Below are 24,649 nucleotides of genomic sequence, written 5' to 3' on the forward strand. Positions count from 1 at the left end.
GAGAGTCGTTGTCACGGCACCTTTATAGTTTACGTAATAGATCCTGTTATATCAGGACAAGGAAGCTTCGCTGGCCGATAAAAGATATCTTAAAGATTACACCGTTGTGTTTCACTGTTATTATTATTATTATTATTATTATTATTATTATTATTATTATTTTCATTATTATTTTTGTTGTTGTTGTTGTTATTATTATTAATTGCAAAGCTACAACCCTAGTTGGAAAAAGCAGAATGCTATAAGCACAGGGGCTCCAACAGGGAAAATTGCCTAGTGAGAAAGGAAACAAGGAAAAATGAAATATTTTAAGAAGAGTAACAACATTAAAATAAATATCTCCTACATAAACTATAAAAATTTTAACAAACCAAGAGGAAGAGAAATGAGATAAAATAGTGTGCCCGAGTGTACCCTCAAGCAAGAGAACTCTAACCCAAAACAGTGGAAGACCATGGTAGAGAGGCTATGGCACTACCCAAGACTAGAGAACAATGGTTTGATTTGGGAGTGTCCTTCTCCTAGAAGAGCTGCTTACCATAGCTAAAGAATCTCTTCTACCCTTACCAAGGGGAAAGTGGCCACTGAACAATTACTTTTTTTTTTTTTTTTTTTTTTTTTTTGTAGATAAAGTATATCACGGTAGACCGCCTACTAAAGTAGTATTAGATGATCTATAGGTGAAGACTTCATTGTAATAATGTAAATATATCAGAAGTTCACAAGAATGAAGACGCCTTGTCTTGATTCTGTTTGTAAAACATAAATGTTATCATTCAAGCGTTTTAATTTAGTTGTAATTGTTAATTTCATGTTTAAATTCTTACCTCCGCCAACGAAGTTGGAAGGAGGTTTATGTTTTCACCCCCTGTTTGTGTTTGTAATTTGTGTGAGACTGTTTGTTTGTGAACAGTTTCCTGGCCACAATTTTAATCGTAGAGTAATGAAACTTGCAGTGATTAACTGTTATGTAAAAAAAACTGGAAACAATTAGATTTTGGAAGGTCAAGGTCACGGTCAAACAAAATTACCAATTCACGCAATCATTGTTGTCGCAGAGACTTCAAACTTGGTTGATATTTCAGTGTATGAAAATCCACGCCAATTAATAGCAAAAGGTTGAGTAATAGGCTTCCGCGGCGGAGGTCTGCGTTCTAGTGAATGCCCCTCTTGTAATAATATTATTATCATCGAATTAGTACAAGACTTGTTTTAATCGAATTTGTATAGAAAAAGAACATACCAGAGATAAAAATGTGTAACACACCTAATATGTATAGTTATTAAAACGATAGAGAAAACTGTTTGAGAATATAAAAGCAAATAGTTTTTTTTTTTTAATGATTTTCTGATTTCCTTTAGGGCGTTGAGAGATACAAGAATTTTAGGTAATGGAAATTTAATGCTGCTGTGATTTCCGATTTCTTGCATGAGGCAAACAGTCGATTGCAAGTCATCCTATCATTGTTCTCAAGAAGTGACTAAATTGTCCCACCCTCTTCTTAAACATCGCTTATTCTGTTAGGCTTTTCCTAGTATGATGTTGCAAGAAGAGCCCACTTCAGGGTTATTAGTTAGCTGTACTTAGTTAATTATGGGTGGTAGGTTAGCCAGGGCACCAGCCACCCGTTGAGATACTACCCGTAGAGGGTTATAGGGTCTTTTGACTGGCCAGACAGTACTCTCTAGTTACGGTTCATTTTCCTTTTGTCTACACATTCACCTAATAGTCTGGCCTATTCTTTACATATTCTCCTTGGCCTCATACACCTGACAACACTTGAGATTACCAAACAATTCTTCTTCACTCAAGAGGTTAACTATTGCAGTGTAATTATTCAGTGGCCACTTTCCTCTTGGTATGGGTAGAAGAGAGGCTGTAGCTATGGCAAGTACCTCTTCTAGGAGAAGGATACTCCAAAATCAAACCATTTTTCTCTAGTCTTAGGTAGTGCCATAGCCTCTGTACCATGGTCTTCCACTCTCTTGGGTTAGAGTTCTCTTGTCTAAGGGTACACTCAGGCACACTATACTATGGTTTTCTTATTTATTTTCCTCACTGGGCTATTTTCCCTGTTGGAGTCCTTGGGTTTATAGCATCATGCTTTTTCAGCTATGGTTGTAGCTTAGCAAGTAATAATAATAATAATAATAATAATAATAATAATAATAATAATAATAATGATGTTGATAGAAGACTGATACGGACACTCATGTATATATATATATATATATACTGTATGTATATACTGTATATATATATAATATATATATATATATATATATAAGCACGCACTCTATGAAACCGTTTATTGTATCAAACACATCCTGAAATTATCCTGTAAAATGATGCACACATGAAGAGAACAACAGCCTCCCCCCCCCCCCCTCCCCCGCCCCCCCTCCCTTGACGCACACCCTGCTTCTCCCTTGATGAAATTCCTGAACGTCTTGTGGCCATCACATCCTCTCTGCTGGTTCGAGAACTGAAGTAAAGGTTTATGTAGATTCGTAGCTTATAAACTTAGGTCCCTTCTATAGAAACCAGCCTATAGTTTAAAAAAAATAGAATTTGCTATCTCTTGGTATAACGAGAGAGAGAGAGAGAGAGAGAGAGAGAGAGAGAGAGAGAGAGCGGTTATCCAACCTCCATGAAGGAAGCGACGATAACCGGCAACTACTTGGCACATTGTACTAGTATTGCCATTTACTGAGTTTGTCTTTTACCCTTCTTTATCGGTATCTGGTCTATTTTATGTAGAGAGAGAGAGAGAGAGAGAGAGAGAGAGAGAGAGAGAGAGAGAGGTGTTATCCAACCTCCATGGAGGAAGCGACGATAACCGGCAGGCACTTGGCACATTGTACTAGTATTGCCATTTACTGAGTTTGTCTTTTACCTTTCTTTATCGGTATCTTGGTTTATTATATGGAGAGAGAGAGAGAGAGAGAGGAGAGAGAGAGAGAGAGAGGTGTTATCCAACCTCCATGGAGGAAGCGACGATAACCGGCAACCACTTGGCACATTGTACTAGTATTGCCATTTACTGAGTTTGTCTTTTACCTTTATCGGTATCTTGTTCTATTATATGTAGTGAGAGAGAGAGAGAGAGATGAGAGAGAGAGAGAGAGAGAGCGGTTATCCAACCTCTATGAAAGAAGCGACGATAACCGGCAGGCACTTGGCACATTGTACTATTGTTGCCATTTCCTGGGCTTGTCTTTTATCCTTCCTTATCGGTATCTTGGTCTGTTATATGTGTGGAGAGAGAGAGAGAGAGAGAGAGAGAGAGAGATCTGAAGTCAGTGGCCTTGAAGAAGACGTTATAAACTGCATATACCCTCCTGTAAAATTATAAAAACTTTGTTGGCTGCTAATCTGTGTACCAAGGGTTGATTAGCATTATAATGTCATTTATGTAATAATGCTTTTAACGGGGTTGCCAGTTATTAAATTACTTTTGTAGAGTTGAGACGAAAAATAGTAATCTTATTATTCATGACCTATCCCGCCAAAGAATAAAGTGTATTTGATGCCTCTCGTAAACTTTCTGTGGGAAATAATCAAATTAGCTTCTATTGGGGGAGGGGATGGTCAGGTGGTTATAATTTATAGTTAAAGTTTTTGTATTGTATTAAGGAAATATTTACAGTATTTAAATGTTACTGTTCTGTAAATATTTTATTCATCCTTCTTTCCTTTCCTCACTGGGGTATTTTCCCTGTTGGGGCCCCTGGGCTTATAGCATCCTGCTTTTCCATCTATGGTTGTAGCTTAGCAAGTAATAATATTAATAATACATATGTTTATTTCTAATATTGCAAAATGCGTAATACAAGACCGCTTAGTAATTTCAAAAAGTAAACTTCCTCACGGTAATTCAGTTTAGTCGTTATCATCGAGTAATATTTTATGTATTCAATATATATAATCAAATGTAATTTAAAGTTAATCGTAACTTTAAATTACATTTGATTATATATATTATGAATCATCTCTTATATATAAGGTTACACTATCTCCACTACAGCTGTTAGCGGCCAAACTGCTTGGTAACACTTTAAGGGGCCCGTTGGAGGGAAGCACCAAATAATAGTTGTTATTATTAAATAAGTTGCACTCCCGTTTGCATTTTCTACCTCTCAGATTAGTACGCATATCTTTGTAAATGTGTGGTTAGAATATTTAAAATGACGTATTGTTAAAGACTAAAGATTTGGACAGCATTAAGAACAAAGGATCACACTTGTAAACATTACAATATTAGTAGTAATGTAGTTATCCTTAGGAGTGTTTCCCTGTTGGAGCCCTTGGGCTTGTAGCATCTTGCTTTTCCAACTAGGTTTGTAGCTTAGCTAATAATAATAATAATAATGATAATAATAATAATAGTCTGATATATAAGGCTTCTAGTAATACCAGTTTGTTTTGATCGATAAAGACTGTGTTCGTTCGTTTTAGATAACCTTGCCTTATGCAAGACACGGGCTCTAGCGTTAAATAAAATCACCCAGAATCAAAACTTATAAAGTCTTAGACACAATTATATTCCCAGATCAAAGATTTGCACGAGTATTAGAGCATTCCTAGGTTAAATTTGGGTTATGTTCTGCATATAATTAACGTGGTGCTATGTATTCTCGGCGAGAGAGAGAGAGAGAGAGAGAGAGAGAGAGAGAGAGAGAGAGAGAGAGAGAGAGAGAGAGAGTAGTCTAGGCCTGCATGGCTGAAGACTATGAAGCATGAAGTAGGAAATAATTAATGGAGAAGTATTGATTTAAAAGCTCAATGTAGAGATGACGACCGGTGAAATCTAACTGAGGCCCTTTGCGTCAGTAGGCGTAGGAGGAGATCGTGGTGATGATGAGGATGATGATGATGAACGTATTCTAGCCCTCGTGTCTAGACTTAATTTGTTTGTGCCATCTGTATTCGCCAAGCATGAAAATAACATCAAGTTCCACTGTCTTGTCTTCTGATTTAAATGGCATTTCTTGTTTGACGCTAATCCTACCGCTTCATATGCGAGTCTATTTCTTGGAGAAAATAATTGAAAATGTTTCTTTCAAAGGAAAAGAGTAGACAAAAGAAAATGAACAATATATCAAAGGAGGAAAAAATAAAATCAAACAAACTAAAGAAGAAAACTAAGGAGCCGATATAAAGGCACAACCCTCCCACGGTTATGTGAACTTGAATAAAAAGATAAGGACTGAAATTTGTGGGGATTTGTTTTATTCAAAACAGCATCGGCGTTTTTATTCTTTCTTCAAAGTAATGGAGGTTTTATAAATCCGAAGCATCCTTTCTAATATAATAAAAATCAGTATTCTTTAATATGAAACTGGCAACGTGTGCGAATGTAAATAATGAAAGAACGTCTATTGCCATAACTTGAAGGTACATTTGTCTTGTGCTGTTTCTCATATCAATAACTGGTAGTAATGAAACATGCCATCTAGGTTTATTTATTAGTAGTATAACTTGGTTTAAGGATTCGATTACTTTATGGTCATCATATTTCACAATGTCTGTTTGTATAATTTCGGCAATTAAATTGGTAAAATAATAAGACACTTTACTAAAAGAGGAAGGGCTTAAGGTTATTTGACATTTGCCGGCTTTCTACTACCGGCATACCAAGACAGCCTGAGCCAGTGTTGCCAGATGGGGTAGTGTAGAAATCCCCAAATCTTAATGAAAATATCTCCTAAACAACACAAAAATCCCCATTTCCACTAATACATTACCACAAATTACATTTCTCTTGATCATGTAGGCATTACTAATATAGAAATTAATCACTATACTTCATAAAATTGCAAATAAACTAATTGCGACAGTATAAGGGTTTGATCATCTTTGTTTTTCCTTCATAAAAATAGTACAGAATATCCCCATCGGACAGCAAATATCCCCAAATCTAGGAATAAATTCCCTTATCTGACGACACTGGCCTGAGCCAACTCGCTTCTGCTCGTCCCTCCCACTCGGCCAGTGCCTTGCATAACGACAACATCTCTACCATTTGACTCTGAGGGAAGTATATATACTCTGTAAAGATGGTAAACCTCGGTGACGTGTTCCCAAACTTTAGTGCCGAATCTACCCAAGGCACCATCAAGTTCCACGACTATCTTGGGGACTCGTAAGTATCTTCCAACAGGTGTTTTTTTATCATTCTAAATCGCGAAGCTTTTCGCTGGTGAAGTTCCTATGGCTGTGAGTAGCGTAGCTGGCTTTTATATTACAATGCATAACACATAACTTCTACTTTCTGGACTGCCATTAACCGAGGTCTATGTTAAAATCTGATAAGTATAATATACCCTAATATACTTAATTTTAGCTGTGTTCAGGAAATTCCACTACTATTTTTGCTTGTAAACAATCCTTTCTAAGAAACACATTTCTTATTCAATGCGAATATCGGTACCCGAATATTACTCTTGTTTCATTCTATTTCCACTATACCCAAAATTCTGTTGTCAAATTTGCTTATTGATAATTGCACTTTCATGAAAAAGTTTTTAAAAGGAAATGCTCGAACCGGAACTGTAATAATCTCGATACATGACCCCATAAATACATCAGTACTGTGGAACCAAAGTTAGAAATGGAGGCTTTTGGGCATGGAAATGTCAAAATGATTGGTTTGCATCAATGATAATGGTCAGGAGTGTGCGTATTTGGTGTTAAAGTGTCAGTCTTTGGTGTTGAATTCAAATGTCATTTGTAATATGGTGGTATTTTTTTACCTAAAGGTTAGCAACAACAGGTATATGTTGATTGAAGTGTAATAAATTAATCGGGTTGTATGTATGATAGTGGCCACCTGTATATATTATTATGTCTAACTTAGAATACGGCAGTGTAAGGGGGGTTGCAAGGGGGCCCCCCTGTTAAGCAAGTAGGTGAGGTAAGGGGGAAAGTTTAGGTTAGCTGAAGCCCATTCTTAATGAACACGTGAGGAACTGTCCGCTGACATACACAGGCTCCAGTTAATCATTACTGAAATAGAGATAATAACATTAGACCCTTTAACTCCCCTCCGTATCCTAACCTTGCCTACGACACCAAAAGACCCTAAAGGAGAAAAAAAAAATAAACCTTCAGTAAGCCACAGGGTAGTGTTTATGTGGTCTGGTCAATATTTTGTCTTGTCAAAATACTCGCCCGCTCGGCTAACACGTGTAACTCAACGTGTACCGCTTACCAAGCAATATAATGTTGGGGTGTATGTATGACAGCGGCCACCTGTATGTGTTCTGTCTAACTTGGAATATGGAAGTGTGTAAGGGGGTTATGGGGGGGGGGATTAGCTCTCTCTCTCTCTCTCTCTCTCTCTCTCTCTCTCCCATTAGGCTAGGACATAGCTTGTAGGATAGGTTAGGGGGGGAAATTTTGGGTTAGTTGATGACCATTTTTAATGAACGCATGGGGAACTGGCCGCTGACATACAAAGGCTCCATAATATTTATTTGCGAGCGTAGCAAGCCATGACGGAGTGAAGACCAATAAGTAGATAATTAGCGTTGGTTTAATTAACCACATACTCATAGCTAAAATAAAATACGGGTGACGACAATTGGAAGGATTCTTGTTTTCTATATGAGCAGCAGACCTGGTAACCCGGCGATATACACATGTCATATACTGTACTGGATGCATTTTCACTATATTAACCTTACCTTTAATAGGTCTTAAGTTTCATTTGTTAGTCTGCCTTCATTCAGTTTGTGTGGGCTGGATTCCCAGTGGGGATCCCCATTGTGGATGGATATAGATATATATATTTCACTAAGCATTTATTTGCGGTGAAAATAAGTGTAATTTAAAAAAAAAAGTTTTTTTCCGTAGGGAAGCTTTCCCTGTCCATAACTATAATAAAACCGTTTTTGTTACTTCCCTCCATTAAGAAGCCCCAAATGTTCACATTTTTTACCTTAAAATGGTGCACACATTGCAGGACTTAGTTTTTCTTTTGAGCTGACCAAAAAACTAACATGTAGCTCCGATTAATTGAATTTAACCAAGCACTAATCAGATGTCTACTTTAGATAAGTCTTCACTGCCAGTTAAAGCCTTTTTTTTCTGGAGATTCACTCAGTAGAGTGCAGACCTTCACCGCAGCAGTATATTTCTCGACCTTACTAGACCGTGACCTTAAACTTTGACCTTCCAGAGTTTAATAATTTTCAGCCTTTTACATGAAAACATTTGTTGGACGTTTGAACTTTTGGATTTCAATCAATTCAACTACCCAATTAGGAAGATCATTCCACAACTTGGTCACAGCTGGAATAAAACTTCTAGAATACTTTGTACTATTGAGCCTCGTGATGGAGAAGACCCAACTATCAGAATAAACTGCATGTCGAGTATTACGAACAGGATGGAACTGTCCTGGAAGATGTGAATGTAAAGGGTGGTCAGAATTAGGGAAAATCTTATGCAACAAGCATAATGAACTAATTGAATCACCGTGCCATAGATTAATCTTTAGATCAGGAATAAGAAATTTAATAGACCGTAAGTTCCTGTCCAACAAATTAACCACCCTCTTCAGACATATCTTGTATGTCAAGGTTATTCACTTGCTGAATTGCTTTTCTTGTTGCACACACACACACACACACACACACAATGTTGTGACTTCCGTTCTCAGGAAAAATTTCCTATAAAAGGACCAGGGTTTTTATCTGTGTAGGAACAATCGCAAATTTTAAACGTTATTTCTATATTTCCTAACTAAAACCAGAGTCTGGTTTTGCTTCTCACCTCATCCACCCCTCAAGTCCTAGGTGAAGGTCAAAGCGGCTAATTAGCGGGCGGGTGGCATCCTTACCACCTGTCAGTAATTACAGACTCCTAGTTATAAAGTAATTAACATCCGCATTCCATCTATGCTGAAGTTGTGCTCTATGAAAGGACTGGTATGTATAGCTAGGAAAAATACAAATTACTTGCAATATTTGGGATACTTTCTTTATAGGCCTCTTACAAGAATTGATACTATATAATTGTAGACCTCTTAGAAGAATAATCACTAACAGGCCTTTTATGATTTGAACTTAATTTCCTATATAAAGCCTATCATTTAAATCAAGTATTACCATAGGCTTGCTATATGCAATACTGTAATCCTTTATTACAGGTATGTTATATTAACTAGCCCAGTATTTACTTTTCCAGTGACTCCTCCATATTTGTAAAAATATTCAGAATTTCTATTTTTGAATGTTATAAAAAGGAAATTAGCTGCCTGCAAGATTTATAACTTATAGTGCATCCAAGTTATAAATTAACAACGCAGGTATATCGACCAAAGCACCTGCTTCAATGCAATCCAGTGCCTATTTAGTTAATCAAACTTTATTTTATAATTGTGTAAATAAAATTCTGGTAACTATATTATTTTAAATATAAAACTTACCCGCTGGTTATATAATGGTGTCAGGGACTTTAACTTATATAACCAGCGGGTAAATATATTAAAAAATATATTTTATAATGAAAATATCATTTTTAAATATAAAACTTACCCGCTGGTTATATAATGGCGTCAGGGACTTTAACTTGTATAACCAGCGGGTAAGTATATTAAAAAATATATTTTATGAAAATATCATTTTTAAATATAAAGCTTACCCGCTGGTTATATAATGGCTAAATTCCCTGACGCCATTATATAACCAGCGGGTAAGTATATTCAAAAATTTATTTTATGAAAATATCATTTTGCTAAATTAAGCTCAGCTGATAATCTATCAGATATGCCAAACACTACCCACATTTTTTTTTCATTTGCAGAAAATGTCTTCCTTTAAACATGTGAATCTTTGCTAGTATTATCTGATAAGTTGGTGGTTCTGTGCTTTTCTAAATACAGTGGAATATTTCATAATGATTTGGATGAAATACTTTAATTCCAGCTTTATATTAAATGAGGAATTTTCTTGGTTTTTTTTTTTTACTCTGTTCATTTTGTGCTTGCTTTGATTTATTCTTTTTAAATCATAGGAAATTTCTCAAATTAATTGACATATGTACTATACAACAAATATGGTCCGAACTATAAATTTCGTAGTGTTAATATTTAGCATAATTGTACTTTGCATTTCAAAGATGAGATGTTTTTTTTTTTCTCTCTTTTTTCTCTCACCTCCATACATAGAATGACCATGAAGTTGTTTATATTGTGTCGAGCTAAGAACCTCATTTTGTGTAAGGTATTGCATGATAAATTCATATTGGAGACTGCCAATGTGGAACTTACAAGTTATTATGCACATCTCATTGGAATCTAAATGGTGGGAGGTTTATTTTTATACTGGTTCTCATGGGACAAGAAACTAAAGGAATATTTTGTGGAATTTTTTAAAATAAAACCATAATTCATTTGTTCACATGTCAAGTTTAACAAATATAATGAATATATTGAACTCTTGGTGATCAGTACTGCTCTTTGGTGATCAGTACTTAGAGCAGTAGTACGTCGCTGCAAAGTGAAATTTGTGAACTAATATCTCTTTTTCTCTCGCCAGATGGGGTATCCTTTTCTCGCATCCAGCTGATTACACACCAGTGTGCACCACAGAACTAGGTCGGGTCGCTAAGCTGGCACCGGAGTTTACCAAACGCAATGTCAAATTGATGGCACTTTCATGTGATAGTGTTGCATCTCACAATGGATGGATTAAGGTAAAATTTAGTTTTTTAAAATTTTCTGTATTCTTTGGAAAGGCTGGGAAAACTACCCGTTAATTCCTAAGCTCACTTGGAAATTAAATAAGTTATCATTTTGTTAACTAGCTTGATTAAACCTCTTGTTTATATAAATACTACACTAAAAATTTTAATTATACCAGTAAAATTGGTCTGTTAACATTTTTCTTAATTATTAAAAGAATTTAACTAAAGTTTATATTTGAAATAGCAGTAATAGTATTTACTGCAAAATGAAGCAAACCATTGTTCATATCAAAATCTTTTTCAGGACATTCAAGCATATAATAACTTGTCCGGTGACTTCCCATATCCAATTGTGGCTGATGAGAACAGAGATCTTGCAGTCAGCCTAGGTATGGTTGATCCAGATGAAAAAGATGCCGCTGGTATGCCACTGACTTGCCGAGCTGCTTTTGTTGTGGGCCCAGACAAGAAGCTGAAGTTATCCATTCTATACCCTGCTACAACCGGACGTAATTTCGAGTAAGTGATATATGGCACTGAATGCTTTTAGTATTTTTTTTTGTAATTCCTTTCAATAATTTAACCCTTTTACCCCCAGGCTATTTGGAAATTTCCAACCCTTAACCCCCAGGGGGTTATTTTTTTCCCAGCACATTTTGCAGTATATTTTTTTTAAATTGCTCAAACAGGATTAATTATTGTCATAGAGAGGTCAGGTTGGTCTCATTCTCTTGGAAAATGCCTGAATTTTCCCAAAAAATTATCAAAAATATGAAAAAATAAATTTTTATAGCATTTTTTTTTTTTGCAAAGACGTACTGGTACGTCCATGGGGGTAAAAGGATGAGTTTTGTGAAACATACCAGTACGTCCTTTGGGGGTAAAAGGGTTAACTTTTGTAGCTGGAAACTATAAGCATGGGATTCAGGCTAGGACTGCACTAGGCCGAAATTTAACAAAATCGACTTACAAACAGTTTCTCGGAATCTATCAAGTTTGTACGTTGCGGAACTTTCTGTAGCGTAATCTTGAAATTTCACATAATAACATTGGCATAAGATATATCTCAATGTACTAATAACATACATCTACTGCACTGAGATCTTAACCCTTTTACCCCCAGGCTATTTGGAAATTTCCAACCCTTAACCCCCAGGGGGTTATTTTTTTTCCCAGCACATTTTGCAGTATATTTTTTTAAATTGCTCTAACAGCCTTAATTTTTGTCATAGAGAGGTCAGGTTGGTCTCATTCTCTTGGAAAATGCCTGAATTTTCTAAAAAACTATCAAAAATATGAAAAAAAAAATTTATAGCATTTTTTTGCAAGGACGTACCGGTACGTCCATGGGGGTAAAGGGATGGCTTTTGTGAAACGTACCAGTACGTCCTTTGGGGGTAAAAGGGTTAATAGCACATAAGACACTACTGTATTTATATTATACAACATAATAATACTCCAGCGAAAGCCATCAGTTATTAGCGGAAACAGCTGTTGGCAAGAATTGATTAAATTTTGCCTTCTAATTATTTACCTTTTTTGAAGATTGTATGGCATTTAACAGTTGAATTTAGGGATTAAAACCCACCATGGGGCGAGTCTCCTATGTAAAGTGCGCAAGGTTTGTATTTATTTTCGGAAAAAATGACAAACTGGGAATAATTGTGCTTTTCTTAACTTAAGTTGAAATGGCTATCCTGGAGGGTATTTAGCCTTGCATGGTGTATCGGCTCCTCAATGTTGACCAGTTTTTCCGACTTCTTACTATAATCTATGGGTATCATCAATCACTTTATTCATGATTCTGTACATATTGTTTTTGTTATAATTCTTGTTAATCTAGTTTTTAAGTATCCCTTTTTTTTTATTTCTATTAATTACTTATGCAGTCTGGAGACATTGAGCAAAATCCGGGACCATTACGTCCTAGATTTCGTCAATGTCGTCTTCTGTATTGCAATATTCGTGGTCTTCATGCAAATATCCAAGACCTTACAGTTGCGTCCAGACAGTATGATATTCTTTTGTGCTCAGAAACTTTGAGGCACTCATCTGAGCTCCTTATAACTGGTTTTAAGAAGCCAATAATGTTGAAACGTGATGCCATACCTAGGGCCAGGGGAATGGCCCTGTATATTAGGACCGAGTACCCTGCTTCTCTTAAGTCCTGCTATCAATGTGGATGTCATGAGATTCGGGTAATAAAAGTTTGTGGCAGGCATAACGACTTTTATTTGTGTTCGATCTACCGGAATCCAGACATGGATGATTTTATCTTCGATTGTCTTCTTACCATTATGGCTAAGATACAAGAAGATGATAGAAAGGCTTCTTTTGTCTTTGTTGGTGATTTTAATGCTCACCATAGGGAGTGGTTAAGTTCTCTCTCTCCTACCGATCGCCATGGCTTAAGAGCTTTAGACTTTGCCTCTGAATCAGGCTGTGAGCAAATCATAAATGAAGCTACTCACAGGTCTGGTAATTGCTTGGACCTCTTATACACTGACTCCCCTGGCGTTATAACTAGTAAGGTTGGTTCTCCAGTTGGGACATCTGATCATGCCTTGATTTCATTAGTAGTGAAGACTGAGCAGCATGTCCCTGATATCATGCTCTTGTAAAATTTATATGAAATCCCTAGCAGACTGGAATGGGATTTTGCATTATCTTTTGTGCTTGAATTGGTCACAATTATATAGTAGTGTATATCCTGTTGTCCCTTTGAATGATTATCTAGTCAACATAATTAATAGGCGTATTCCTTCTCGTGTGCTAAGGTACCGAGTGAAGGACAAACCGTGGTTCAATGATGATTGTAGACATGCTTATTTGGAGATGCAGGAGGCCTATCACCTTTGGAAGGGTAACAGATCAGATTTGACCTGGAACAACTATACTCAGCTTCGAGCTTTTGCTCAGAGAGTTTATGCCTCAACTGAAAAGGTGTACAATTTAACCATAAGAGAGACCCTTTCTGGTACAACTCAGGAACATAAATGGTGGTCTACCCTTAAATGTGCATTCTTTGGTGTAGATGCAACAGTTGTTTCCTTTACTTAAACCAGATGGCTCAGTCACTCAATGTCCAAAGGAAAAGGCATCCCTTTTGGCTGATGTTTTTGACAGTAAACAGAGTAATGAAAAACTTGAACTTCCACATTCATGTTTTCCTGAGGCTAAACTAACTAGTTTAGCCTTTCGATCTCGTGAGATTAAAGCTCTGCTTATGGAGGTGTAGACCCAAATGGTATTTTTCCTTTGTTTTTTATAAAGACAGCAGATTTCTTAGCTCCAAAGTTATGTTATTTTGCGCAAGTTAGCAAGAAGAGGAGCTTTTAGCACTTGTTGGAGAATTGGTAATGTTACTCCTCTATGTAAATGTGTTTGTGGTAGCTCAAGTCCCACTGATTACCGCCCAATTTCCATAACTCTCATATTATCTAAAGTTTTTGAACGTCTTCTGGCAAAACGTCTTAATAGGTTTGCTGAAGGTAATCATCTAATCCTTAGTTTGCAATTTGGTTTTCGTAAAGGCCTTGGAGCATGTGATGTCCTTCTTACAATCTCCAATGCTGTACAGAAATCCCTTGATTGTGGTCGGGAAGTTTGTATGATTGGCCTTGATTTTATTGCTACCTTTGACAGTGTTAATCATGAGGCCCTTGTTTTCAAACTGAAACAGTTGGGAGTGGGTGGGTCGTTTCTTAGCATTATTATTGATTTTTTAAGTAATAGATCTGAGAGTTGTTGATGGGCACCATAGTGAGTATAGGAATGTGATATCCGGTGTTCCACAGGGTAGTGTTCTTGGCCCATTACTTTTCATACTATATACACATGACATGTGGTTTGGCCTAGAAAACAAGCTTGTTGCATATACAGATGATGCTACTCTCTTTGCATCAATTCCATCCCCTGAATGTAGGTCCGGGGTTGGTGAATCCCTTAATAGAGATTTAGCTAAAATTAGTGCATGGTGCAAATTATGGGGTATGAAGTTGAATCCTAACAAAACTCAAAACTCAAAGTATGATTTTAAGGTCAAGGACGGTGGCTCCTCAACATCCGGATCTCAGTATTGATAATGTTTCTTTAAATTTGTATTACACTTAAAGTTTTAGGTGTGATTCTCGACAGCAAATTTACTTTTGAGAAACACATTAGGTCTGTGTCTTCTTCAATTGCACAAAAAATTGGCTTATTGAGAAAGTCTTACAAGGTTTTCGGTGGTCAATCGATTCTGAAGAAGTGTTTTAATTCTTTCATTCTACCTTATTTTGAGTATTGTTCTCCTGTCTGGTGTTCAGCTGCTGATTCTCATCTTAATTTGTTGGACAGAAACTTACTGTCTATTAAATCTCTTATTCCTGATCTAGATATTAATCTTTGGCACGGTCGTTCAATTAGTTCATTATGCATGTTGCATAAGATTTTTCATAACTGACCATCCTTTACATTCAGATCTCCCTGGACAATTCTATCCTGCTCGTAATACTAGGCAAGCAGTTAATTCTAATAGCCAGGCCTTCTCCATCATAAGGCTCAATACTACACAGTATTCTAGAAGTTTTATTCCAGCCGTTACCAAGTTGTGGAATGATCTTCCTAATCGGGTAGTGAATCAGTAGAACTTTGAAAGTTCTAAGTTGGAGGAAATGTTTTTATGTTGACCAGGCTGACATGAGTCTTTTTATTGTTTACATATGACATATTTGTTTTTTACGTTGTTAATAGTTTATATAGGACATGTCTGTTTTGATGCTGATACTGTTTTTAGAATATATTGTTAATTTATTCTCATCATTTATTTATTTCCTTATTTCCTTTCCTAACTGGGCTATTTTTCCCTGTTGGAGCTCTTGGGCTTATAGCATCTTGCTTTCCCAACTAGGGTTGTAGCTTGGCTAGTAATAATAATAATAATACAAATCTGACCCTCTTAACACATACTGGTTCTGCCATCACCTTCCCCTTGGTAGGTGTTACACCTCACACAACTTTAATGGCTGGTTTCAGTTGTCGCCGAGATAATACTTCTAGGTAAAGAGCTTCAGGTTTGTAGAGTTGGGAAAAATAAAAGTTATTCCAAATTTATAATTTTTTTTTTCTTCTTTACTTAATTATATACAGTATTTTAGTTTATTTTGCTATTCCCTCATTTCCCTTCCTCACTGGGCTACTATCACTGTTGGAGACCTTGGGCTTACACTTTCTGCTTGTCCAACTAAGTTTGTAGCTTGGTTAGTAATAACAACAGCTTCCCTTCAGCCAAGCATTGTTACTGTTTGCATTTCACTTATTTTGTATGCCTTTATTATTACTATTTAGGTTTCAATTTCTTTAATGTTAATGTTACCCTGTTCAATTTTTTTTCCTTATTTGTAACATATGTCAGGAGTCTAGAAATGTCATTGTTGTCTTGGTAAATTTAATTTAAAGTAGTTTTATTGTTTGCATGTACACATAATGCTTCTCTGTTGAAAAAATATAGCTGAATGCAATCTCAACTTTATAAAAATAATGATTACAAAGATAAATATTTCCTACAAGTCACAATGCTAATATATACAAAGATTAATCGCCTTCCCTAAAAAAAAAAAAAAAAAATCTCTGACCGCCCACTGCTATATCATCAGGTTGAACCCACATCAGATAGTCTTTCCCCTATCATATGATCATTTAATACCTATGGTGTTAATCATCTACTGTCTCATACAGCCCCTCTCTTGATTTTTTTTTGGTGGTAATTTTTTTGTTTTCTCTAAGGCACAGTTGTCAGGTTTTGTGGAATTTAGATTCCTACTTGTCCCTCAAGTCTGTTTTCACGAAGGCTTGTCACTAGTGCAGGCATAGGTGTTGGTACTCTATTCCCATTTTGAGAGTTAAATCTCATTGTTAAGGCAGGGACACTTGAATTTGGGAGGTTACTGCCAAAGTTCATTGTCAGTGAGTCATTAGTTGCTACTTCTAATTGGAAAATGCTTGGTTTTTTTTCCACAGGTAAGATTTATTAAATCCACCTCTATACAGTACTTACCTTGAAAAGAGAGATAATTTTCTTGCCATCCTCCCCTTCTATAGTTCAGGTGAATTACTATTCATGTTGATGTCAAGACTTCAGTAATCTGCATTCCATTCTTTGTTGTACTTAATCGGAAAACTTATAACTCAATACTTTATTGAGTTGTGATGGGAACATTCTGATTTAATATTTTACTTTTCAAAGATAGCTCTTCCTCGCATTAAGTGGTCTTATATACAAGTTTTTAACAACTTGGTATGAAATCTTATGGTGAGATTCAGCCTCATGATATAGAAAAATACAGTACTGGGTGGTCCCCAGAAGGAAATGTTTAGGATGTTGCGAGAAAATTCATACTAGAATACAGACTTTTGCCCTTTAAAAGAGGGGCTAACATCAGCGTCCAAGCTGGAGTAACCGTTGTAATGTTTTTAACGACTGGTAGGTGAGGGGAACCACATACCTGTTTTAACAGGTTAAGCCAAGCTATTATTTGATAAAAGGATATTCTTTCCACAGATACTACTGTAAGTGGGTTGAAGTCCGTTCAACTTGTTGCAAACTTTGCCCTGTGATTTTCACGTCACAGCTTAAAGAAGCCTGGGATGGGCATGTGACACCTTGGGTTGACGGCCTGTACAACAAGGCCCAGTGAATGGAGAACCACTCTGTAGTGAAATCTAGACTATACATAAACTATAGGTTTGTGGTTATACGCACTGTGACCTGCATTGATGGGTGCTAGGTAGCAGGGTTTTGATGCTGTTCCCAAATAGAAGGAAAAATGAAGAATAGATAAGGCCAGTTATTACTTTATATTCTCCCTAGGCTAATACCGTAATCTCTGCACTTGAACGACTGCTAATTCCCCAGTAAGGGAGCTAATGTGTGTCACATTGGTTGTCGCTTCCATACTGCCACTTGCAACACTGGCCACTGCCACAGAAAAACTCCTTTCGAACACCAGGGACATGCTGGTGTTCATGACATAGTGAGCTCTTGGTTATTCTCCTTTTGACCCTACCTGTGGTGACAAGCAGATGTTTGAGGTGTGGGCGCTCTCATAGGACATAGTAACAGTTGATCTGTATCATTGGTTACCTCCCATTGACTCACAATCCAGAAGTGCCCAAGTCTATAGTACATTACAACAGGATTTTAAGTCTTGGCGATGAACTCAGGGTCGAAGCAGGGTGTAACTTGCCCCATCCCCTTGATGTTGTAGGAGGGATATGCAACTCGCCAACCCTCTTACATAGACCAAAGTGAGAAGAAAGACCGTTTTAAGGGTAAAGTCAATGTCCGATGCTTGACTCAACAATTTGTGAGGAGCTTCATTCAGGGAACACAAGACTTGGACTACGTTCAAAGGTTTAAGACCATTAAGCGATATCCTTTCACTGCTGAGACTGAGTAGAGTATTTCCTAGGTACTCCTAGATTAAACAAAAACACTGCATTCAGAAATGTTGGCTCCAAGTGGAGAGACACCCTACTACGACACCAATCACAAAATATCCACTACTTTGCCTAATAGACTGATTGAGGGACCTTTTGAGATATCCCGACTTATGTTTAGCCACTGGTTGCAAAAACCATCTTTGGGGGAGCACCTTCTAGATAACCTCCCGGTGTAAAGTTGTAAGGATGTGACTGGCCTGCGAATAGATCTTTACATTTGGTTGATGTAGAAGGTCATGTAAGTGGGTAGCTTCCTTGGAACCTCCAGCAGCAGTAACAATAGGTCTGTTTACCCCACTGCATGAAACCATTGCTGTGCTATTAGTGTCATTGATAGGCTGGAAGACTCACCTTGTTTAGGAGCCTTAAGATCAGGTAGAACTGGAGGAATGCATAGATGTCTAGGGTGTCCCAAGGAAGCTGGAATGCATCTTGGAATGCTGCGTTACATATCTCATACTGTAGACTTGTACATCGGCGGTTTCTGATAGAGGGGGGTTGTGATCAAATCTATCAGCAGCGAACCCCAATGAGTCAGCACTTTGGTTTCTATGTGAGGAGTCTCGTTCAGATTGTCCATCATCGTGTTCTTTCTGCTTGACATGAACTGGGCTAAAAGGAAAAAGTTTGTCGTCTTCATCACAGAATCTCATTGGCTAGATGGCACTGCTCCTTGCTTTGTTTTAAATGTAAATCATCAACACTACCGAGTGATCTGAAAGGGGCTGTTGAAGGACCAGAAAGGTTGCCTTAACTCCGGGTGGTTTAAATGGTATTGCTGAGTGGAGTTGAACCACAGCTCAGAGACAATGTGCTGTTGCAGTTGAGGCCCCCACTCTTATTTTGATGCACCTGTATAGCATCAAATCGAAAGGGAGAGAAGAAGAATCTTTCAAAAGGTTGGAATCTTGCATCCGCCAACTCTTCTTTCCTCTGCTCTAAAACCATAGGGTAGTCAGTTTTTCAGCTACCACTGAAGTGACATTGACCGAATGCAAAGATAACCATTTAGGGACAGTGTTCCAAGGATGTCAGGTTTGCCAACAGGCATTGACGGGCTTGTAATGATCCCCACATTAGAAGGGGCAAGCCTCTTCCTTGAAGCTTTCGATCTTATTTTGAGAAGGAAGCATCTTTCCCAATTGGTCATTCATTTGCATTTTTAGATATACCAGATATTGTTTAGGCTGCAGGGATGATTTGTAGAAATTTATCACGACCCCAAGATTACTGCAAAATTTTAAAAGCATTTCTGTAGAAGGGTATCCCTGAGTCTGCCAGAATCAACCAGTAGTCTAAATAAAGGATTGGGCAAATGGTGTTGGACTAAGCCGAAACTAGAATGAATACCCTTGTGAACACCTTGGGGTACTGTTGAGTCTGAAGCCAGAGCACTAGAAAAACTTATTTCTTGTTGCGCAGTAGGAATCTCAAGTACTTCCTTGCTGCTGGATGGATGGGGATTTAGAAGTATGTCTCAAGTCTAGGGTGATCATAAAGTCCGCTGGTCTAACTGTGGATGTTGTCTCCGTCATGAAAGTTTTTGGAAGACAAACTTGATCAAGGCAGAAAGGTCTATGACTGGTCTTCAGCCTCCAGATGACTTCTTTACAAGAAAGAGCCAGGGGGCTTGATGACAACCTTGTGGAGAGTGCCTTCTTTAACATAGTCTGGACATCTTGCCCAAGTCTCTGATGCTTCTGAGAAAAACAAAGATCTTGTTAGACGACAACATTCAGGGAGGGGGAGGAGTTGATGTACAGGAAGACTTAATCTGATCGAAGAATACTTCCTGTCTATGGTTCTGCCCCTGGCACTGCTAACACTACCACCTCCTTCTCGGGCTTTCCCCCTTCGGTGGAGTTGCAAGGGAAACTCTTTTAGCATTTATCCCTCCCCTTTCTCAAGGTCTATTATCCTAAGAGGGATGTCATGAAGGATTTTTCTTTTTGCTGATGAACTGTCGACAGGCTTCCCTGTAGAGGAAGCTTTTGGCACAATTGGTTCCATAGAAGGGTGGTGTAATGTTTCTGACCTGTAAGGTCCGAGGCTCCAAGAAGGTGGCTGCAAGGTCCGAAGGCTCCAAGAAGGTAGCTGAAAATCATTTGGGGCATAACGGAATAGACCATCCCAAGGGATGACTGCTTACAAGACTTTACAAAAGTTATCAAAATTGAGAGATCTCTATCTTGTCTGGGGCATCTATGCTTTTGGTGAAGCTTTGTCAGGGAGACTCTAAATGCGGAAGGATTATCTGGATGGAGTCATCCCTGAGGATATTAAAGTACTTCCTCTGCCTCAAGAGTGGAGAGGAAATAACCTACCAGCCATAAGCAAGTCTTCTCTCACAGAGATCTAAGAGTTTACCTTCCTGATGGATTTGGCTACTAATGTGGACCAAGTATGCTCTGATCTTGGTTTCTTGGGAGATGCAGGAGGATTGTGCGGATGATAACCTTTTTGCTCTGGAGAGCTTTAGCGTGTCCGCAACAGATTGCAGATACGCTTGTGGCAACTTGGAGGTGTTTGCCCTCGAACATTAATGCTTGCTATGGTATCAGGCAAAGGTTCCTAGAGCGGGGGAGGGGTAGCAAAGATCTTGCTGAGCAATCTTGGCTTGCGTGCTCGCCCGAGGGGAAGCATACATGAGGTAATACTCGTCCAAGTATCAACCTGCAGAACCTCAGGTTGTGGAGAAGCTACAGATGATGTCTAGGCTTGGGACATGGGTCAGAGTAGAATAGACTCCCTTTCTAATCAGCTCGAGAGGAGGAAGGTTTAAGGCCAACCTCAGCAGGAACAGAGTTATGCTCCTGCTGTGCTCTACATCTAACACCAGGAGCCTGTCCTTCCAGGGAACCTTTTGTTCCAAGGACATCTCTAAGTGACGTGAGACATCAAGGAAAGAAACGTCCCCCCCCTCCAGGCGAAGACGCCGCTACTTGGCTAGGGGCAACAACGTGATTCTAAGGGTCAAATGTTGACTGCTTTCATCCAATTAGCCTCCAGAGGAGACCAAATCTGGCAGAGGAAGTTGGGAAGGTTCCAGAGAACAAATTAGAAAGAGGGTATTTCTTGATTCAAAGGAGAGCTCAGGGGCTCAGTATCCCATTTTAGCTTCTTCCTGTGAAACTGTGCCCACTGGGAGAACGGCCACTCCTAACACTCGTCGCATGTATTGGTCTCCAAAGAGCGGCCAGCCGTGCCAGGATAAATATCACAAATTTTAAGTAATTTGTATTTTTCCTAACAGTACTTGCTTCGAACTACTTTCTTAGGAGTATCTGGGATTGTCCACCCAACCGACCAGAATTTTGTGTAGTTTCCCCTATCTCCGTTTCTATAGTGGGTCCCTCTGTGGCGGATGGATACTCGCCCTGAGGCGACCCGGGTCAGCGTGCGAGAGCATGGAGCTAGGTCTCGGTCACCAGTAAGCTTCTGGACGTGGCGTAGTTCACATCTCGCCGCTCTCTCGCATCCCGTGCGACCCTTTGTGTCCCCACGTGTTTACAGATTCCCTTGTATCCTTTCATCCACCTCCTTTCCCAGTGTTCTTGTGTTGCTTGGTGCTGTTGGGATTTAGTATGGCTCCCCAACGCCGGTGCCCCGGGCCTAAGGCCGGTAAATCGTGTGGTGCGTTCCTGTCTAAGCCGGAGGTTGACCCGCATACCCAGTGCTCTAAGTGCAGGGGTAGAGTGTGTTCCCTGTCCGCCACGTGTCCTGAATGCGCGTCCTGGCCAGAGATCCAGTGGGCCTTGTACGCGACAAAGAAGAAGGCGTCTAAGAGATCTCCTAAGAAGGTGGCCGGCGCTTTGCCCTTAACTTCACCCACCGCTCCATCAGAGAGAGGTTCCCCGTCACCTTCCCAGAGTAAGGGACGAGGTAAGTGCGTTGTGGGGAAGCGGCCCATTGCTGCTCACCATGAGTCCGATTTTCCTGATGTTGGGGATGTTGTTGCTTCGCAGCTGTGTGGGGGGCCAGGAGTGTGCTCGGGAGACAAGGTCCTGTGGTACCCGCAGGACCCATCTCTACCGGCTCCTTCCCCCACATCATGGCAGTGTATTTCAGGTACTTCAGCACCCTGGGGAGAAGTAGACAAGGAGAGACTGCCGACAGGTTCGTCGGTCCCCGACTCCATTGTTTGGACGGCGCCTAGGATGCTATTCGTGTGGCCGATGAGCCAAGAGGAAGAGTTCGACGGCTGGTTCACGTCCAGGAAGGCTCCCCCGGCACCGTCGTTCCCGCCTGACTTTATGCAGCCGTTCACGCCGGTGAAGCAGCACGAGGACCCTACATTGTCATCGGAGGATTCGGCAAGCTCTTCTTCTTCCTCCTCTTTATCATCCTCCTCAGACTCGTCCTCTTCGGAAGACTCCGATCCCCGTGAGGAGAAAGAAGCGGAAGAGGTCCCGTAGGAGTTGGTCTCGCTCCCGCTCCCGCTCAGCACGTGGCGTCCGCCCGTCATCCTTAGCCGTTGACACATGTCGACTTCGCCATGCCAAAACCCGTGAAGGCACCGGCTCCATCCGGCCAGCGGAGAGAGCCGCTCCTTTGGGCCGGTAACATGGCCCCTATCCCCGGTTCCACGACAGCTCTGTCCAAGCGCCCTGCACACCGGCAGATCTCCGTAGGCCCCTGGCCCCACGGAGCTCCTTGGGAGGAGGTAAACCCATGACGGCTACCTTCGTCTCGGTGAAGCCACCCGTGTTGGAAATTCCCGCGCCATTGGATCGGCGAGAGAGAGCGGACCTAGGCTCCCACGTGGCTCCATCCGTGATCGACGATGCACCCGACGCGGAGGATCAAGTGATGGAAGGACTGATGGACGGTGGTGAGTGCTCGGCAGATGAAGTCTCCTCCTATAGGAAAGTGCTGGCTCTGATCAGGCGGCACCACAGACTGGACAACACGAAAGCCTCTACAGAGCAGGCCTGGCTCTCGGGTCCGGGAAGGTTAGTCGACAACCCCATCCAACAGAAGCCGTCCCTAACCCTCCCGTTGGCCCCAGACGTTAAGTTGGGGATGGACCACGTGGACAGGTACGTCGCGGGTCAAGCAAACTCTCTCAGGGCCCAAGGGTCCTTCAAGCTGCTGCCGGGGTTAAGGACCCAGAATCTGCATATTTTCTAACTCGGCAAACGTTCAACAGTCACACCTGAAATGAGAGAGCAAAGCAAAATAAAGTTAAAACTGAATGGGCTCCGCCCAAGTATCGAGGTAAATACCAGGAGGGTTGTTGAAGCTTCATCAAAAGTTTTTATGGCCAGTATGCTAGCTGCATCTCTTCCCTAAGTAAAGAACGAAGGTTTGTATTGTGTAGGAACAATGGGGTTTTTGTATATTTGTTTGTGAAGGGACTATTATTAAATTTCACCTATTTATTTGCAGTGAGCTCCTGAGAGTTGTGGATTCTCTACAGCTAACAGCAGTGAAGAAAGTTGCCACACCAGCAGATTGGAAGGATGGTGGTCATTGTATGGTTATTCCATCTATATCTAGTGACGAGGCAAAAACATTATTCCCAGAACATAAGGTTCACACTGTTCCATCTGGCAAGTCTTACCTTCGAACCACTCCTCACCCTAAGTAGGCAAAGCAAGAAAATTTACTTAAGAATTTTAGATACAGTAGCCAGAAATTGGAAATTTTGAACTAACTAATCATTAGATTGTTGTTTATTTACTGAAGATCAATTATTGAAAGGTTCAGTATATATTGGCATCTTTATAAAGAAATTTCTACTGAATGCTGTAATCTGATAACGTTGTTGACATTCCAGTGTGAGATGTTATTTTTTGCACAATCACGTTTCAATAAAAATATAAATTTCAATTTGTTGTTTTTATATCTACCAAAATCTGTCATAAGGTCTACTTATTTTTCAGCTTGTTGGTTGATAATTGTAGACCCTTCATTTTTAGGTCCACTCATTTTTCAGCTTGTTAGGTTGGTAATTGTGGACCCTACATTTTTACTTTACTGGTAGTAAATGAGCACTTGTGTATGGCTCACTGTATACAGTAATGGAAGTACTTTCTTTGGACACAATAGTCGCTTTGGCTGTATCAGGGCATTGCCATCTACCCACCTCTTGCAGTAGATTGAAGAATTCCTTTGACCACTAGCAGCACTTCCTTAGATACATATGCCTAACCTCATTCTTGTTTCCTTTCTTCCATTTTGCTGTACTATTTCTAATTTTACGTAAGTGTAACTAGGTTTCAATCATAGATCCAATTTTCTGCTGCATGGCATTACAGGCCCCAATATTTGCTGGTACATTTTCATTTTCCATATACTGTAGTTTCAAAGACAGCAATTTCTTCTGTTCCATATAGTGTTCTCAGATGTTTCTTTCTTCACCTATTCACTCCTGTATTGTGACATCAATGACATTGATAATCCAGAACAAAATATCATTCAGCTATGACCCAATCCATGATAGGTGGTTATTAGGAGTTCAAAACCAGTAGT

At 39.4% G+C, this 24,649-nt stretch overlaps 2 protein-coding genes across 2 annotated transcripts in view; one reads left to right on the plus strand and one right to left on the minus strand.

Moving 5' to 3' along the window:
* The first annotated feature begins 5,969 nt into the window (after positions 1-5,969).
* Positions 5,970-24,007, plus strand: Prx6a (Peroxiredoxin 6a). Its single transcript, XM_068355513.1, has 4 exons — positions 5,970-6,146; positions 10,546-10,702; positions 10,998-11,212; positions 23,564-24,007. Exons 1-4 carry the CDS (start codon positions 6,061-6,063, stop codon positions 23,763-23,765), a joined length of 660 nt encoding a protein of 219 aa, XP_068211614.1. The 5' UTR covers positions 5,970-6,060; the 3' UTR covers positions 23,766-24,007.
* The window catches only part of LOC137624576 (WD repeat domain phosphoinositide-interacting protein 3), a 29,726-nt gene continuing 28,868 nt past the window's right edge, over positions 23,792-24,649 (minus strand). Inside the window, exon 9 of the transcript XR_011040751.1 lies at positions 23,792-24,548. The gene's annotated coding sequence lies outside the window, so the exon portion shown is untranslated. The remainder of the gene's footprint in view (positions 24,549-24,649) is intronic.

This window comes from Palaemon carinicauda, chromosome 31, assembly GCF_036898095.1.
Source record: "Palaemon carinicauda isolate YSFRI2023 chromosome 31, ASM3689809v2, whole genome shotgun sequence".
Classification (NCBI taxonomy): domain Eukaryota; kingdom Metazoa; phylum Arthropoda; class Malacostraca; order Decapoda; family Palaemonidae; genus Palaemon; species Palaemon carinicauda.

Coding starts and splice junctions, on each gene's coding strand:
- Prx6a (XM_068355513.1), top strand. CDS start 6,061: ATGGTAAACCTCGGTGACGTGTTCCCAAACTTTAGTGCCGAATCTACC. Junction 10,703..10,997: donor CTCACAATGGATGGATTAAG/GTAAAATTTAGT, acceptor AATCTTTTTCAG/GACATTCAAGCATATAATAA. Junction 11,213..23,563: donor ACAACCGGACGTAATTTCGA/GTAAGTGATATA, acceptor ATTTATTTGCAG/TGAGCTCCTGAGAGTTGTGG.